The 18,478-nt window shown below is 47.3% G+C and overlaps 4 protein-coding genes across 5 annotated transcripts in view; 2 read left to right on the top strand and 2 right to left on the bottom strand.

Annotated features, from left to right (window-relative positions):
- Positions 1–423: 423 nt before the first annotated feature.
- Positions 424–3,993, top strand: LOC115758486 (WD repeat-containing and planar cell polarity effector protein fritz). 2 transcript variants are annotated; one of them, XM_030699165.1, is made up of 7 exons: positions 424–1,069; positions 1,306–1,609; positions 1,666–2,616; positions 2,675–3,138; positions 3,199–3,566; positions 3,630–3,789; positions 3,855–3,993. In XM_030699165.1, the coding sequence occupies exons 1-7, from the start codon at positions 667–669 to the stop codon at positions 3,968–3,970; spliced, it is 2,766 nt and encodes a 921-aa protein (XP_030555025.1). In that variant the 5' UTR covers positions 424–666; the 3' UTR covers positions 3,971–3,993. The 2 variants fall into 2 exon arrangements, with proteins under 2 accessions (XP_030555025.1, XP_030555024.1); XM_030699164.1 differs by having other exon boundaries at positions 3,187–3,566.
- A 176-nt stretch (positions 3,994–4,169) lies between these two features.
- Positions 4,170–4,933, bottom strand: LOC115758488 (39S ribosomal protein L48, mitochondrial). Its single transcript, XM_030699167.1, has 3 exons — positions 4,841–4,933; positions 4,680–4,778; positions 4,170–4,618 (listed from the first exon to the last, which is right to left on the bottom strand). The coding sequence occupies exons 1-3, from the start codon at positions 4,850–4,852 to the stop codon at positions 4,184–4,186; spliced, it is 546 nt and encodes a 181-aa protein (XP_030555027.1). The 5' UTR covers positions 4,853–4,933; the 3' UTR covers positions 4,170–4,183.
- Positions 4,934–5,053: 120 nt separating this feature from the next.
- LOC115758487 (thioredoxin reductase-like selenoprotein T homolog CG3887) lies at positions 5,054–6,662 on the top strand. The gene is made up of 2 exons (XM_030699166.1): positions 5,054–5,408; positions 5,495–6,662. The coding sequence occupies exons 1-2, from the start codon at positions 5,266–5,268 to the stop codon at positions 5,943–5,945; spliced, it is 594 nt and encodes a 197-aa protein (XP_030555026.1). The 5' UTR covers positions 5,054–5,265; the 3' UTR covers positions 5,946–6,662.
- A 306-nt stretch (positions 6,663–6,968) lies between these two features.
- The window catches only part of LOC115758597 (collagen alpha-1(IV) chain), a 19,992-nt gene continuing 8,482 nt past the window's right edge, over positions 6,969–18,478 (bottom strand). Inside the window, exons 3-10 of the mRNA XM_030699319.1 lie at positions 13,002–13,184; positions 12,897–12,941; positions 11,083–12,839; positions 10,169–11,019; positions 8,187–10,104; positions 8,004–8,118; positions 7,722–7,945; positions 6,969–7,661 (exon numbers count right to left, since the gene is read on the bottom strand). Coding sequence (XP_030555179.1) covers positions 7,328–7,661; positions 7,722–7,945; positions 8,004–8,118; positions 8,187–10,104; positions 10,169–11,019; positions 11,083–12,839; positions 12,897–12,941; positions 13,002–13,184 — 5,427 coding nt within the window. The 3' untranslated portion in view covers positions 6,969–7,327. The remainder of the gene's footprint in view (positions 7,662–7,721; positions 7,946–8,003; positions 8,119–8,186; positions 10,105–10,168; positions 11,020–11,082; positions 12,840–12,896; positions 12,942–13,001; positions 13,185–18,478) is intronic.

The raw sequence follows: 18,478 nt of genomic DNA, 5'->3' as shown, positions 1-18,478 counted from the left end.
CAATACATGGTCAAACGCTAACTATGTTTCGTTTTTTGCTTTAATCTTATCGGCGCCATGTCTGCCAAATGTGGAACATAGTCCAACGCGTGTGGCGTTCACTGGGATTTATAAGTTGACCACTACAAAAAAAAAAGATGGCGATGATTACCGAACACCAAGAAACTTTAAGCTGGGTGCGTCAACGTACAATCTATCACAAAATACATTTGAAATAACAAGCCTGTGAAGCCGCGGCAACCAAACTGTTTTCAAACTTTGGCGCCGCGGACTGCATTCGATTAACATACGGCCACACTGCAAAACGATATCAGTTTCGATAAGATCGATTCGATAACATCTATCGAAGCAACAAGTGATCGCATCACGGCCAGCACTAAAAACTCCAATTTTCAGTGTTTACGTTTGCGTGCGTCGTAGTTTTGCCAACAAAAATAAAAAAAAATCAACTTTAACTATTTAAAACTTGCAGTCTGCAAAATATTTGGTAGTTGTAAATAAGTGTGTGCTTAATTGCTGGTATCGTGGGTTGCGCATGCGCCACTTGCTTGGCCCCAATCCGTCCGCCTGGCCATCGTAATCGTTGACACCCATTTGTGCCCCACACCCCGTTTCCAATGCTCATTTACATTTGCGTTCGCATCGGGGCCATGCGTTGAAGGCGCAATGCTGCTCAGCGAGCTGCACTTCTGGACAACGCTGCGCGATGAGGTGCGCATCAAGAGCAGCGATTTGGGTGCCTTTCGCTATAAGCGCCAGCGTGATCTCTCCCAGGAGCTGACCGCCCAGGCCAAGCGCGACTATACCGAGCGTCGCAATGGCCTGGCCGTGCTAAAGAACAGCCGCAAGGCGGCGGGACGCCTGAAGGATAATCTAAAGAAACTGGAGGATCTGCTGCGCACACACAAACTGGTGCACTCCGAGTGGCAGGATGGGGCACAGGTGCTGCTGCTCTTCGACAATGGCATCATTGCGCACATCTGTGTCGACATCTATACGGGCGACATATTGCGCATGGTCTTTGAAAAGTATCTGGTTGGCAAACTGGCCGCCGAGCTCATTACCGATGGTGAGTCGAGTCTTCGAGTGTGTGCCTTGCCGTGCCGTGCTGTGCTGTGCGTGTGCTGATTTGTTGGAGAAATTTGCATTTCTAACGACGCGCAGTTTCCACCACTTTCCCACAAGCAATAACAACAACAACAGCAGCAGCAGCACATTCCACATGCAATTATTGTAATTTTTAATTAATCTGTGCCCGCGCGCGCTTTCATGTTTTGTTTATGCACTTTGTCTCTTACTTGGCAGCATTTTTTACACGTTCCCACATCGTCTTGGCCTACAATACCAACCAGCTGACGGTGGTGCATTTGCAGCGGCCCAACCTGCGACCGCTGGGGCCGGAGAAGATTGCCAACATGGAGCCGCGTATATTTCATGTTATCATACCGGGTGCAGCATTCGAGCGTAAACTGGCACGCCATTTAACTGTAAATGGCAGCTTTGATCTGTTTGTGGTCTGGACACAATCCTCACAGAACGAGGTCTATCCCTGGCGACCCACCATACGCGATCAGGATCGTGCCAACATACACATCTTCAAGATCAAAGCGTAACTATTAAATGTGTAAATAATGATTGCTACCAATTAATTGAAACTCCATTTAGCTTGCAGCTGGAATCGATTGCCTATTGCTGGTCGGAGAACGATCCGTTGTGCGTGGACTTTTTGCGCAGCTCGGAGAATCAGATCATCACGCTGGAACAGAAGGTCTCGCGCAAGGGCGACATCAGCGCAGAGATTTGCTCCTATGAGCTGGCCACGGGCAAAATGCAGCGCACCGCAATTACCTCCATTGCCATGGGCACGCAGATCTGTTGCTTCGCGTTCAGTCCCGATCAGGAGAAGCTCTTTTTGGGCAGCATCGATCGCAACATTTGCCTGCACGATCTGGTGCTGCAGACAACCAAATATGTTAATCAAATCGAGATTGTGCCCACCCAATGCGCCTGGCACTGCGACTCGGCGCTGCTGTGCGTCGCCAATGAGCGCTCGGTGCTGCAGTGCTTCGATCTGGCGCTGGCGCCTATTGGCAATCAGCTGCTGAGCGAGAGCGTCACGCCGCTGAGTCTGCTGGATTTGTCGCACTACTTTGCCGCACAGCCGACGCTGCTGAGCATTGCCTTCAGCCGGAAGCCGGATCTGAGCAGCTTCTCGCACAATTACGCTCAAACGGATTGCCTGCTGCTGCTGCTGTACGAGCAGGGACCATTGGCCTGCATGCGCATCTTTGGCGGCGCCGGCATGCGTGGCGATATACACAACTCCGGCTTGACGGCCGACGTTATTGCGGACAAGTATTTGCGCTTGCAGCAGCCAGAGCGTGCGGTCAATGTGCTGGCAGCGCTCAACTGGGAGACCTATGGCGCCATGTGCCTCATCACGCTGCACAAGATCGCCAACTATATATTCTTTGCGGCGGATCAGCGACGTGCTCGATGCGATCTAATGGCCAGGGCTTTGAAAACCTTTGCGCACACGCTCTCCGAGGATACCAAGGACGAGTTTAGCGATCAGGTTTACGATCTTAAGCGACGCTTTTGCTTCTTTCTGCTGCGGTAGGTTTGGGATTTGTTTGTATTTAGTTCCTTTTAACCAAGTTTCTACTTTTCACAGCAAAAATCTCTTCAACGAAGCCTTCGAGATTGCCCATGACATTGCGGATTACGATCTGTTTATGGACCTCTACAATTTGACCAAATGCATTGGCAGCTTGAGCGAATTTGCTCAGGCCGCATTTAGTCAAGCCGCCGCCATCATCCATGGCGAGCATCATGCCGATGGCAATCTCAGCCTGACCTTAGCCAGCGAACTGCGCCCCGATTCCGCCTGCTCGCAGTCCAGCTACTCGACGCCCAGCCAGCAGGCGCTGAAAAACTATGTGCCACCCTTGCCCTCATTCAAGTCCAAAATATTCAATGCCGAAATGATTAAGATTAACATACCCAAGCCGGAGCTGCGGCCTCCGTTGCCGGAGCTGCGAACAACCAAGCTGAGTAGCGCCTCCACGACAACCTCGCTGGTGGCGCTGGCCCAGAAAAGTGGCAGCCAGGCACCTGTTAAGCATACAAATTCAAATGGTAGGCATCAAAAAGTACTTTTGAATATAACAGCTTACCACAATTTAGTTCCTTTTGCAGGCAATGGCTGGTCACAGGATGTGCCGGATCAGACAGTGGGCCTGCCTCTGCCCAGCAGTCCGGTGGCACGTCTGCAGCCGGCAGCCTTTGTGGAGCAAGGCCCGCAGATGGCACCAGCTCTGTCGCATCAGCCCAAGTTCTATCAGCATCCACTTGTCTCGGGCAACATACCTGCCATGCTGCCAGCACTCGGCAATGAGGATTATCAAAAGCGTTTGCTGCTCAAAAAGCCCACCGCTTCCATACTCTCGAATGCTGCAGCAGCGCCGCTCAATGGAGAGACGCCTGCGACGCCCAGCGTCAAAGCCGCGCCAGCCGAAAAGAATAAGGTCAAATTCTCGGACACCATACAGGTGGCTGTGGTGCCGGTAAGTCTTGCCATTTCAACATTTGACTGCGCACATTTGACGACGATTTGTTTGCTTTGCCAGGAAATTCCGCGCAAAGAGAAGCCCATGCCGCCCAAGCGTAATGGCTATTCCCGACCAGCAGCGCGTCATTTGACCAATCCCCGAAAGGAACTAGCTGATAGTTTGCCGCTTTGCCATCCGAACGATGAGTACTTAAAGGATTTCAATCCCATAACAACTAGTGAGTAGCAAGGGACTATATATATAATTTCTCCCTCTTAATGTATGCTTCTCCCTCCCCTGCAGATGTTAGCAAGCCGCCAACGCGTCGCAGGGAGGAGGAGGCGGCGGCGGCGTCCAGCAACAAAACAACGCCCAGCTCATCGTCCTCCATCAAAGTGGTGCACTTTGGCGTTGTCTAAGAGTTTATATCATAGTGCAATCAATTAGTTTAGGTGTATGTAGCTTAGAGATGCGTCTTCCATGTGTAAACGTTGCCGTCCAGTTAGCGCAAAGCTTTAAATAGGAAAGTTTGTTTTAGACACTTCACTTTTTACTCTATACAGATTAATTCAATAATAAAAATAAACTAGATTTTTAATGTTTGTCCATATGCCAAATGACAATGGTTTTTGTTATTTTTTCTTTGTGGGTGTGGCGCCGCCCATGCGCTCCAGTTCCGCCTTCAGATCGAGCAGATCCCTGTCAGGCACATAGCGACGCTCCTCAAGCTCATCCGTGTGCTCCGAAACGGACAGGTGAACGCCCTCGGGCAGCGCCGCTTGTGCAATGCGCAGAAATTGCGGATAGATCGGTGCATCCACATTGCACAGCTGCAGATTGCGTTCGTAGGTGGTCAGCTTGTACTCGGACTCAATGACCGTGGAGTTGGGCCGCAGCCGTTGCACTTGGGTCTGCTGCGGGGGCAGAGCATAGCAATCGGAGACATCCAGATCCAGATACTCGGCCACGCTGTGCAGGAAACGTTGATAGCTCTCGAGCAGCGGATAATCGTAGCCTTTGATTTGCACATTAAGGCTCTCGTATTGCGGGAACTTGGGCTTGAGTGACTAAAATGTGCATACAATTGAGTAACAATATTAAATAACTATAATTATATTTGATAAGTACCTCGAGGTAGTCCGGCTCATAGACGCTGTAGCTGCTCGAACGGGTTGCTGTAACTGCAGGTTTTGTCAGCTGCAGCGACAGTCGCGCCGCGGGTAATATCTGCAATTGTTTAAAATACAATATTTAATACACATTTATTTAATTTCATTATTGTTATTTACACGGCGCAGCATTTTGAATAGACGCAGGTTATGTCACAACAGCTGTTCGGCACAGCCGGCGCCGTACACGTTCAGTCTGCATGACGATACCTCACACTCTCAGCGAAGTCATTGGCGTAGAGTGCTGTGGAAAGGCTTTGAATAGAGTAAGTATTACGATCAGGTAAACAGCGTTCATGTTGCTTATTTCGAAACTCTATATATATTATATATGTCTATTTATATGAAAATTGTTGTAAGCTTAGTCCGTGAATATCGATAGCAATATATTGTATGCATCATACCAAAATATCGATAAATTTACACACACCGCTGAATGGCAATTTTGGAAGAAGATATAAAGATAAATTTCTTTCGCTTGCTGCTGCCGATTTCTTTGCCCAGCTGGTTTTGCGACTGAAATTATAACGAAATAAACCATCAAAATGGAATCAACAAATGGCAGAAATCTGGCATTGCTTGTACTCTGCCTGTGCGCCTGCTATGCACTGGCCATTGAGGGCGGCAAGGAAATACCGGCCACCAAATTTGGACAGAGCGTTGCGCCAACGATGACATTTCTTTATTGGTAGGTGTAAATTAGTTAGTGGCTGCCGCCGTTATCGCAATAATGTGTCATGTTTCTATTTGCTTATGTACCTGTTTTTGCCGCAGTTACTCGTGCGGCTATCGCAAGGCCTTCGAGGACTATGTGAATATCCTGGGCGAGAAGTACCCACAGATACAGATTCATGGCGCCAACTATGATCCGCCCGGCATGAATTACTATCTGTCCAAGCTGATATTCGCACTGAAAATAATCATCATTGTGTCTGTGGTGACATCTGTGAGTCCGTTCACCTGCCTGGGCCTGAACACGCCGGGCTGGTGGAATCATCTGCAGGGCAACAAGATCTATGCCTGTATGATGATATTCTTTTTGGGCAACATGATCGAGGGACAGCTAATCTCGTCGGGCGCCTTTGAGATAACATTGAACGATGTGCCCGTTTGGTCGAAAATCCAAACCGGACGCTTTCCGGCGCCGGAGGTCCTATTCCAAATAATCGACAATCAGCTGCAGTTCACCGAGAACGTGCAGGAGAATCCCGACTTTGTTAAATAATAGTACCGAGCGGAGGCGCCGACAACTGCTGAACAACTAGAAGAACACCAAAAAAAAACAGAAGCATTAAAACAAACAAAAAAACATATTAAAACGAAAACTGGAAAGCTGCACACGTGGATATTTAGATTTAACTAAAACTGTTTTGTCTCTGCGTTACGTAAATACTTATGTGTATATCCTTGTTTATCCTTAAACGGTGTCACCCACAAATTCGCCCCAAGCAAGCTATATATAGTATAAATAATGATAATGTTCGCATGTCTTTCAGTTGCCACAAATTGTGGCGGGCATCGGGCCAATTGACTTGTCATTGAACACTTCAAACTATGCACTCTTATTTCATATAGTTTATAACAAATAATACAAATACTTGTTAATAGCAAATATATGTGAGGGCCTATCCTTTTTGCGATTGATTCACAGCGTAATCAATATCTATTTTTAAATTTGACTATTTTCGCATTCTATTATTATTTGCCATACATTTAACGAACATGTTTATTTGAATAAATAATGCAAATTAATGTGATGAGAATCAATCAATTCGGAGCACAAATTAAGGTAGGAAGGCTGGAGGCTTGCAGTCTAGGAGAAGTCGCTAGAAAGGATTCAAATGTCACGCTCTAAGTAAAAATTAATAAAAGTTTTGAAAACAGTTTAGAATTATTTTCGTAAAAATTAGAAAAACTAGATTCTAAATTTCGGCAAGTATATGAATGGGCATAGGATATTTTTGTTAAAATTAATAAATATATAATTTTTCAAAATTCAAAGCGTGCAAAATGTGTTTCTTTGTGAAATCTTAGACCTGATTTGCCAGGTAAAAGTTCAAAGTTCAATAGCTTCCAGACAAGGTAAAGCTGATAAAAGGTTTACCCTGAAATTGGAAAATAATTTACCTAATTCATTTGAAGACCCCTTTTTTGATTAATTTTAATCAAAATATTAAAATTAAAATTGTTTAAAATTAAAATTGACATCAGATAAAACAATCAAAATTGATGGCATTACTTTTATGATGTGTAAATTTTTATTTATCAAAAACTGGGTTTTGTTTCGCGTTGTGTGTTGTGTTAAGCTGTAATCCTTTAGAGGAAAATTCAAGAGCTGGATTACATCATGTTGTGTGGGGGGTGGGGGGGCAGTGGATTATGACAGTGGAAGTTGTTGTTGTTCTCTCGCCTCGCTCTACACTAGAAATATTATTTGTTGGTATTTTTGCTCACTTTTGTTTCGACATTAGATTAGATTAGATTGCATCCCAAACACAGATCTTGGGGCTTTATAGAGAGGGGGAAGGGGTTTCTATTTGTGTTAGCGACTTAGACTTAATTATTTATTATTTAACTGCTACTTAGTACGTAAACGGAGCTGTGCATCTAAGGAGCGTAGGTGTCGTCGCGCGGACGCCGACGATATTGGCGCGTGCCGGCGTATTGATAGGGGTTCCGATAGTTGGGCTGACGGTTGTAGTTGGCCGGCGGTGGCTGCGGCTGCGGCTGACGTACTATTTGCGGTGCCGTACGGTAATCGATGCTCGGATAGCCACCCGACCAGCTGGAGTAGGGGGAAGGCGCTGGCGCTCTGGCTCCTGCCGAAGACGACGACGACCAAGAGCTCGAGCCCGAGCCGGAGCCGGAGCCGGAGCTGTATGTTGAGGAAGTCCGTTTGACTGTGAAGAAGCTGTCGCCACGACGACGACACACAGTGCATCTGCAAGGAAAGCAGTATAGTAGTGTGATCCTTGTTCCCTGCGCCGGAAGATCCGCTTACCTGCTAATCTTGCTGGTTTGGTCGGCCTTGAGCGTTTGCTGGCGCGGCTGCACAAACTGATCCTGCTGCTCGATAACGGCCAGCCAGAAGGAGGCCAGCGCATCGTAGTAATTGCAGCGTCCATGGCCATGGCACTCGATGACGGGATTGGAACGGAACTCCTCCAAGCAGGAGCCGGGCGAGACCAGATTTTGGCCAATGCCGCCCGTGTTATCCATGGTAGTCTGTGTCGAGCAAGCAATAGGGATTAGTCTCTCACCCAACTCAAGTACAAATCCTCACCATATAGTAACTGTAGCCGCTCCACATTTCCTCCCAGCCGCCAGGACAGTCGGGTATGGACATGGACTGCGAGTGCAGGGCAATGACTCGAGTTGAGGTCTCGCACACGACGCAGCTGCAGGCATAGATAGATTATTGGGATAGGTCAAGGGACAGGTCTGGTGGAAGTCTGGCGGTGCTTACCGGGAAATGTACTTCATGAGGTCTCTGGACTGAATCGGCGTCATGGACATGGGCATGGGCTCCGCGGTGGACAGCCACAAACTGTCGTCGTTGTTCTGGGCATAGTTGCAGACGTTGTTGAAGTCGCAGAACATGTACGGCATCGTGGTGAAGCGCATCAGACAGGAGCCGGACTGGCCGAGATCTTGGCCGACGGCGCGACTGCTGGCTACATTGCCGGAGAGCGAGTAGCCCTCCCACAGCATGTTCGTATTGGCCGGGCAGACGGGTATCTGTACGGACTGCGAGTGCCGGGTAAAAATGAAGCCGCGGCTCTTGGGCGGCGGCGGCGGTGGCGCCGGGTCACCCGGCGCACCGGTCTGGCCTTGAGCGCCGACGCGTCCAGTCAAGCCAATTGCACCCATGTCGCCGCGTTGGCCCTGAATGCCGTCCGGACCTTGGTAGCCCATCTCGCCCGCATCACCACGATATCCGGCAACGCCGCGCAGACCGATGGCACCCAGGAGACCGGGTGCACCAATGTCGCCCTGCTCACCCTTGAAGCCATCCAGGCCGGGCTCGCCACGATCGCCGGGACGGGCATACGTGTAGGAGTAGGTGACACCAGCTTCACCCTTTTGGCCGGACAGACCGTCGACGCCGTCGATACCGCTCCAGCCGGCGTCGCCAGTTGGGCCGCGTGGTCCGCGCGGGCCAATGAAACCGGTGCGGCCTGGACGTCCGCTGAAGCCTTGTTCGCCCTTGGCGCCATCATAGCCGAGTGCACCCTGCTCACCTCGGTCGCCTGTGTCACCTTGTCTGCCCCAGATGGCAAAGCCAGCTTCACCCTGTTCGCCCTTTCGGCCGGTATTGCCGCGCTCGCCCTTTGGTCCAGTCAGGCCGTGCAGTCCATTGCGTCCGGGTGGTCCGGGATAGCCAAAATCGCCGGGTGGACCGGCGGGACCGATGCGCACCGGACCCTGGGGACCGATCGCGCCGTTTAGTCCATATTCGCCCTGTTCACCGGGTGCTCCCTTCTGGCCGTAGCGACCGGGACGTCCGGCAAGCCCATCATAGCCTTGGTCACCTTCGTCACCGCGTTCGGCAACGAGCCTTGCACCGGGAACGCCCCGCAAGCCCTTGTCGCCCTGTATGCCCTTAGGTCCTGGCTGGCCATCAAATCCAGGCTGACCACCGAACCCGATATCGCCGGGCTGTCCACGTGCACCACGGTAGCCAGCGGCACCGACCATGCCGGGCTCTCCCGTCGGGCCTGTCTCGCCTGCTAGTCCATGATCTCCGGTCTCACCGCGGGTATCTTCTATGTTGCCCAGGTAGAGGACCTCACCAACATCACCGATGTCACCCCTTTCGCCGGTTTCACCCGTATTGCCGCTTGGACCATATTCACCAGGCAGTCCTTCGTCGCCCTGTAATCCTGGGGCGCCTGGGTAGCCAACATCGCCGATATCTCCAAAATCACCGGGTGAGCCCATGGGTCCGACTTGACCAGCTTCGCCCTTGAGTCCGGCAGCACCATGGCGACCGGGGTAACCAGGGACACCATCATCGCCTTGATCACCGATCATGCCAGGCTGGCCAAAGAATCCAATCTCTCCGCGTGCTCCCTTCAAGCCATGCAAGCCGGGTAATCCGTTGCGACCGGGCGCACCAACCTCGCCCTTAAAGCCCTGCAGACCATCTGAAGCGGGCAGTGAATCACCTGGTGCACCACGCTCACCCTTGAAGCCGGGTGCTCCATTGAAACCAGGTGGGCCCTGCCAGCCGGCATCACCCTGATCACCCTTGATGCCGCTGTAGGCGGACACACCCTTGGCACCGCGACGTCCCGACACACCCTGATCACCTTGCTCGCCCTTGATGCCGGGCATGCCAGGCACACCGGGGTAGCCGAAAGGTCCGATGTCTCCGGTAAGACCTATAAAGCAGAGACCAGACATTTAGCCTTTCAGGAGCATGGAGAAAGGGAAGACAATATAAACCTTTAAGTCCAAAATCACCGACTGCGCCGCGAGGGCCCAGATCGCCAGTTCGTCCATCAAATCCAATGTCGCCGCGATCACCCTGTTCGCCGGGAATGCCAGCCAGACCAGAGGGACCCGGTTCGCCGGGGTAGCCAGCTGGACCTGGATCGCCAACTCGTCCGGCGCGTCCTGGGTATCCAATGCTGCCTTTGGCGCCATTCTGGCCGAATTGTCCGGGGTAGCCGACCTCACCCTTTTGGCCCTTAACACCGTGCAGGGCCACGCTGCCCGAGCGACCAGGCTCACCCTGTCGGCCAGGAGGTCCAACCACAATGTCGCCACGCTGTCCCTTGTTGCCAGGCAGACCTTTCAGGCCCATCAAACCGTCATCACCTGTCACGCCCTTGCTTCCCTTCGGTCCGGGTCGGCCCCTGGGACCGGGATAGCCGATTGGTCCCTCGTCACCAATTATGCCCTTGATACCTGGTCGGCCAGATACGCCGATCTCTCCAGGCAGAATATATTGGCCAGGCTCACCACGGAATCCTTTGGCGCCGGTCACGCCAGGCAGGCCGGGCTCACCGTCTCTACCAGGCTTACCAGGCAGGCCATGTAGTCCATAGTCGCCATTCTCGCCCTTATAGCCCTTGGCTCCAGGTGGTCCCACGAAGACTTCGCCGGGAATGCCCATATCGCCCATTATGCCTTTAAGGCCGGGCTCGCCAGCCTCGCCCTTTGGTCCGCGGAAGCCAGGCTCGCCGGGATAGCCAACATCTCCAGGCTCGCCACGGTTCTCAATTATTTCGCCGGGATGTGGCTCACCCTTGTCACCCTTAAGACCGACACTGCCCACATCACCAGGAGCGCCCCTAGAATAGAAGGCATGTCACAGTTAAGAGTTACGCCAGTGATTATTCAAGAAAGTAACTTACTTTTTGCCATTGTAGCCGGGCTCACCGGTTAAATAGAACTTGGGTGTGGTTGGTGGAGCACCTGGTTTACCGTCGCGGCCATTGATACCTGGTGCACCGTCTAAGCCGGGTCGGCCCGCGTCACCGAAGTCTCCACGAAGACCCGGTTCACCCTTGGCTCCGCTTATGCCGTTCCATCCATCCTCGCCCCTGTCACCCTGGGCACCTTGTTCGCCGCGTCGTCCATTGTCGCCATCGTCGCCTTTTTCCGTCACCTTTTGGCTGCCGCTGTACTCGATTTTGCCGGGTGGACCTTGCTTGCCGGGGCGACCCACCTCACCGGGAATACCGGCTGAGCCCTTCATGCCCTTAAATCCTCGCAAGCCAGGCTTACCCCTGATACCCTTGGGTCCGCGTGCGCCAGTGATGCCGCTCATGCCGCGTGCACCGTGCTCGCCCGGATAGCCAGCATCGCCCATGAGGCCCTTGAGGCCACGCGGTCCGGCATGGCAGACGCCACAGTCATCGCCTCGTATACCCTTGTCACCGGGGAATCCTCGCAGGCCGGGACGACCGTCAATACCGGGTCTGCCACGTCTTCCGGGCGGACCCTGAGAGCCGGGTGGTCCAACAATGTTCAAACCTTCACCTGGCAAGCCCTTGTCACCGGGCAAGCCGACATCTCCACGATCGCCACGATAGCCATCGACGCCGGGAATTCCGTTTTGGCCAGCTTGACCTTTTGGTCCGTACAGGTTGAGGCCTGGGCTGCCTTGGTAGCCAGTACGACCCGGAGGACCAGCCACGCCGGGTGCACCTTGTGGGCCGGGTGGACCCATCAGGCCGTAGTCACCCTCCTCGCCTTTCTCGCTGCGTCCGGGTGGACCACGGTTGCCACTGAGACCTTCATCTCCAGGCGGGCCTGGCGGACCCTGAGGGCCGCGACGTCCTTGCTTGCCGGGAATGCCATTCAAGCCGGGGTTTCCAACGGGTCCGATGTCACCCTGCGGTCCAATCGGACCGGGCAGCGACCTATCCAAGGTGGGGTCGTAAATACCGGGTGGTCCGACGGGACCCTGAATACCAGGCATGCCATCGAAGCCGTCCTCGCCGCGCTCACCCGGCCGGCCGTCTTCACCATCGTCACCATTGTAGCCCGGAGCGCCTTTAACGCCCTTATCGCCGGGTCCGCCTTGGGGACCATCACGACCGGGCTTGCCACGGTCGCCGCGCTCGCCGTGGTCGCCTCGGATGCCTGGCAAGCCATCGCGTCCAAATTGTCCCGGCTCGCCGAATATGCCGGGTGGTCCGCGCTCACCACGTGGCCCAGCATAGCCTTTGTAGCCCTTCAGGGTTTCATCGTAGCGCAGAGCACCGGGTTCACCCTCGCCGGGCTCACCCTTGTCGCCCATGACGCCCTGCAGCATGGGATAGCTCTCAGGCACGCCCATTTCACCCTTGTAGCCCTGAGGACCCTGTTCGCCCTTTCTGCCCTCAATGCCGGCGAAGCCAATGTCGCCCTTGTGTCCGGTTGCGCCGCCAAAACCCGGCTGACCATCGGTGCCATCTGGTCCGAGCTCACCGCGATTACCCTTGGTGCCCTTGGAGTTGATGCCGCCCTCGCCGGCATCACCAGGGGAGCCAGGGGAACCGGGCTTGCCCATGGGTCCACGAGCACCATTTTCACCCGGCTTACCTGCATCGCCCTGGGCACCGGGACGACCGTCGCAGCCATCGATGCCGCGCGGTCCGGGAGTGCCATCGTCGCCGGGAAAGCCCTGCAAAGTGTGAATTGCAACGAAATGGCACAATTAAAAGTCTTCGGGAATACTTACGCGTGCGCCCGGAAAACCAGTCTCGCCCTGCGGTCCAGCATCACCCTGTCAATCGAAAGGAATCGCTCGTATTAGGCGTATGAGGAATTGTGCACTGGAACTTACCCGATGTCCCTTTTCGCCCTGTTCGCCGTATTCGCCGAAATCACCCTTCTCGCCGAAACGTCCGGGCGGTCCAAACGGACCCATATCGCCGGGCGCGCCCTCACGTCCGGGCACGCCCTTCAAGCCAAGATCGCCCATGCGTCCCTTGATGCCCTTGCAGTCGCACAGCGTTGTGTTGCATTCCTGAAATTAGACCATCAATTAATATATTTAGACGATTTCCATCTATATGCCACACGATCTACAACTAATTGAATTTCGCGCAAAAAGAGAACGAGCCTCGATTGCCATTGATTAGCGGGCCATCATTCTCAATTGAGTTCCACAGATTTGCAGACCTAGCAGCATGTCAACTGATGTGAACCGAATGTCCCAATTCCAAATTCAATACTATTGAGGTTTTCCTTAGAAGAAACGGAGTGCTCTTCGTTTAAGTGAGAATGACAGATCTGGAGTGGAGCATAATATTGTTTATTCCCTTGGAGAGGGTATTTAAATGTTGTCGAAAGGAGCCCATGTATATTCTTGATCAGCATGAATCTGTTTCTGAAAGTCCGAATTTTGATACATTATAAAAACATTAGTCTGAGTAGCTTGAATCGGGCATATACTCAAAAAGGTTCCAACTTTCATGTGATTCTACTTCTAAAATATAGAAAATATGAGCTTAGGCTGAACCAGAACTTTGTGAAAAGTTATGCCACAGCATAAAAACTCTTGTTTCCAGTCCGAACTGTTTAAAACAATTTGGAAAACATATCGTAATGCTGCAAGAATCTCAAGGATATGCATAGTTAATGGGGCATAGTTAATTGTTTGTGCAACTATTTTTAGTTGCAGTCTTCAATTAGGAGCAGCGCGTGTAACTGATCCGACGAAATCGCACACTTAATGGTCTCTGGCATTCTATGCCCGATGCACGTTAGTTATTCCTTCCCAATTTAGCCATTAGTCATAACAATAAGCGGGTGCATGCCGCCAAGATGCGTGTGGCAAGTGCGGCAAGTGCGGCACAAGACGGAGCAGAGCGAAAATTAAATGTTTGCTTTAATTGCACAATTTCCGTTTGCAATGAGATAATCTTCTACATATATATATATATATATATATTGTTGCCATGTTCCATTGTTGCCCAGTCCACACTTGCAACAGCAGCTGCCCCGGCCCGGGGCAGGGCCCGGGTTCAAGTGTGGAGGGGCCGCATAGAACACGGTCATTGATGCGCTCAGTGTAAATAAGTATGTAGCCCGACGCAGCTACCAAAACACAATTCCCAATACAAATAACATTCAAAAATTAATTTTGCACAAAACAAAATATATAAAACTCAACATAAGATTTATGATTCGGTTAAATTGCTTTGGGTCATGTTCGAAAACTATCCAGAATACAGTTGCCCAAAGTAAAAGATGACGAGCTCATAAGATATGATATCTAAGTACAGTCAGCTGCAGTTGAGGGTGAGAATCTTAGGGCTTAGGTTCTTAAACAAAAAATTAAAGAATATGAATATAATGAATAATAATAAATCGAAAAAAAAATAACAATAACAATGATAATACCATTAATAATATTATTAATAATTAGTAATACTAATCACTCTAATAAAAGGAATATTAGGTGTAATGATAATAATAAAAAGAATGATAATAGAAAGAATAAAGAATAAGAACAATGAATAATAATAATGATAATAATAATAGTAATAAAAATATTAATAATAAACTGACAATATTAATATTGATAATAGCAATCAAATTACTGACAATTATAAGAAAAATTAGAATAATAATAATAATAATAATAATAATAATAATAATAATAATAGTAATAATAATAATAATAACAATAATAATAATAGTAATAATGATAATAATAATAATAAAAATAATAATAATAATAGTAATAATAATAATAATAATAATAATAATAATAATAATAATAATAATAATAATAATAATAATAATAATAAATAATAATAATAATAATAATAAAAAATAATAATAAAAATAATGCTAATAATTATAGTAATGATCACACTAATGACAATGACAATAATAGTACCAATAATATTAATAATAATCATTCGAATTTCATGTATACCTCTAAAAATTTGAATTTTAAATATGCATTCATTCAAATATTGAACAAATTAAAGTTCAACTAATCCAAGATCACTTCGTTTCATTACTATTTTTATCAATATATTTCAAAATATCTGTCTGGCACCAAGTAAGCCCAATCTCAAAATTCAAACCTGCCTCCAACTTTTTGTTCAAATCGAAAGTAAAGTATTTGAATAACATGATATATTCAAGAACTCAATCGGGCAGCTATTATTTGTAGTTTGATTCATCGAGTACATTAAAGTCATGCTGCAGTTGTTATGTTCCTCGAATTGCGGAGCACATAAACCTATTTTGTGATGCCTTCGACCTCCAGGCACTCGAAGTGCACATTAAACAAACGCATTGCTCGTTAATATCTTGGCTGACCGAAACATGTTCCGCATGCATATGGCAAATATTTTGCAATTGGCCTATCCAGGCCAAAATTGGCAATTGGCTTGGCGACATCTGTACCGTAAAAATGAACGTTATAAACATCCTTAATTTGTTTAGCATGCGTTTATTTATAGAATTGACATAATTTGCGTTTAGTTCAAGTCAAATCAAACAATTTATGGACCATGTTTTTCACTTGAAGATGAAACACAAAATACAAAAGGCAAGAACCCAACAAATAAACCGCACACATGTTGCACGCATGTTTCCAAAAAAAAATAGCAGAAAAATTTTGTACAAAAAAATTGAGTTTAATGTTTGGCAAATTAGTGTCAAATGTTCGTGCCTGCAAAAATTTACCATCTAAATGAAAACTATTTGAAATGCCAATAAATAATTGTGTGCAATTTGGCTGCTGCACTCAACGCCTTTCCAATCAGAACAGTTCAAAGCCAATCAGAAACGCATCCAACTAAAGCGGGGAGTTCCGAGAAATCGAGATCAAACCATCTGCTAACAAAATATGCACATGACGTGTAAATCACGAAATCGGAACGTTAAACATAAACAATTCAAATTCAAATTAAAAAAAAACTATCCAACAATATTTTGAAAAAAGAAGAAGAAGAACTACGCCGTGTGGTAAGCCAGAAAATAATAAAATGGAAGAAAAAAAAACGAAGCTGAAATAAGACGAGAAAACGCAGACGAAGATCAAAAATAAAATTCACAGTGCATGTGGCAGGTGTATGTTGTGCGTGTGCGTGTGTGTGTGTGTGGGTGTGTGTGTGGGTGTGGCATAGTTAACCCGTAAAGCAATTGCACTCAATATCTGGAATATGTACGAGAAAAATGCAGCTCGATAAACACATTTTGAAAGTGACCCGCGAAAAAAACAATTCTGTGCCTAAAACTATTTATAATGATGAGAAATTGAGCACAATTCTTCTTCCAGTTAGATATATTTCACATGGAGATGGGCAAATGAAATTATCATATTATAATAAAATGATCTTTTTAGCTTGTTTCGCTTAAAAGATATATAAATCGAAGCCCAGATATATTCAAGTTAGTAAGTGTAATAACAAAAATGTGCCAGATATCTAGAGCTATTCAAAAATATCTGAGAGTTTGTGCAAAGAAGGCTTATTTGGGACTCGTTTTCTAACACGTTTTCTAACACTAATTTGTTAGCACTCATTTAAAAGCACACGTTTTCAAACGCTACTTTACTAACACTTGTTCTATAACACTCGTTTTCCAACACTCGATTTCTAACACTCGCTTTAGAGCACACGTTATCTAACGTACGTTTTCTAACAGTAATTTGTTAACACTCGTCTTAAAGCACTTCCCTACTTTACCAACACTTGCTCTATAACATTCAATTTAAAGTTCTCGTTTTCCAACACGTTTGCTAACACTCGTTTAAAAGCACACGTTTTCTAATACTAGTTTTCTAACACTCGTTTTAGAGCACGCGTTTTCTAACCTACGTTTTCTAGCACTAATTTGTTAACACTCGTCTTAAAGCACACGTTTTCGAACGCTACTTTACTAACACTGGCTTTATATAACACTCAGCTTAAAGCTCTGGCTTTCCCACACTCGTTTTAAAGTCCACTTTTTCTAACACTTGTTTTCTAATACTGGTTTTCTAACATTCGTTTTCCTACACTCATGTTCAAAACTCGTTTTTAACACTAGTTTTTAACACAAGTATTTAACACTTGTTCAGAAGCAGCTTTTTTCGCAATTATTTAAGTTTTATATTTTCAATGTGTTTGAATATGTTTTCCGACATGAGATCTTAAAAAGTATAAAAATAGTGTATATATATCTTTTGTATATGCATATGTCTTATTAGATTTCCATGTAAGAGAAATGCTCACTCAGTTTACACTCGTTTCGCTATAAAGACAAGTTTATGGGCTAAAATTTCTTGTCGACGACCCAATATGTGGTTAGTAATATGATTTATCAACCTGGTCGATGGTCGACCTGGTCGGTCAAGGCTATTGTTTCTCACGCAAAAGTGATACCTGGACAAGTTCATTCAATCAATTGCCCAACAAAATTCCAAATGCAACCAAATGGAAATTTCTGTTGCATTAACACGTTTGCAAAACGACAGCTCTGCAATTTCCTTGAACTTGACACTCGAAATAAATGCATGCTCCACACACACACAAATATATATATATATATATTTATATAGGGGCGACAACAGCGGACCGTAGTTTTATGTGAACAAAAAAAAAAAGAAAAACAAATGAGCGTGCATACAAAGAGACTTGCCCGATCTTTTTTATTATTATTACGAGCTCTACATAGTTGTGGTCGAAATTGTCGGCGTCAGCAAGGAGACACAGACATGGGCAAAGGCCCCCAAAACTGTTGGGAACCCAGATATTATGTTGGACAGGTTAGGTTTGGTATCTGGGACGGTTAAAGCTTACAAGGCAAAAATTGCGGGGTCTGTCCGTAGAATGCCAGAAAGGCAAAAATGTTTAACAGCGAAATATGTTTAACCTATAGCCAGAATACGAGTCAATGTTTGACCTAAAGAAATGAATTACTTCATATCGAACCGGGGTATTTAATTGATTATGAATATCATTTGGGAAATAAAGAGCGAAGCTTACTGAAAGATATTTTGTTCAGAAATGCAAATATTGCAGTTTAATATTCTGCTGTCATATGATTTTTCGAATATTTTGTTTACAAGCTATTAAAATTAATAATATTTACAAGAATTATGTAATAATAAGAGGAATAATACGATACTTTATCATATGACTTAAAGTTTTCATTCACTTGAATGCAAATAATTCATTTTATCATTTTGTTACAATATATTTCCCAACTATGTCCAACTGTGCAGCTCTTAAGATTTACAATGCGGTTTATCCGGCTGCTAAAATATAAGTGCACAGTTACAATGCATGTGTCAAACAATCTGGGTGCAATAAA

The sequence above is a fragment of the Drosophila novamexicana genome, unplaced genomic scaffold (genome assembly GCF_003285875.2).
Source record: "Drosophila novamexicana strain 15010-1031.04,08,12 unplaced genomic scaffold, DnovRS2.1 tig00000193-arrow-pilon, whole genome shotgun sequence".
NCBI lineage: Eukaryota > Metazoa > Arthropoda > Insecta > Diptera > Drosophilidae > Drosophila > Drosophila novamexicana.
This window is presented reverse-complemented; position numbering and strand designations above follow the sequence as displayed.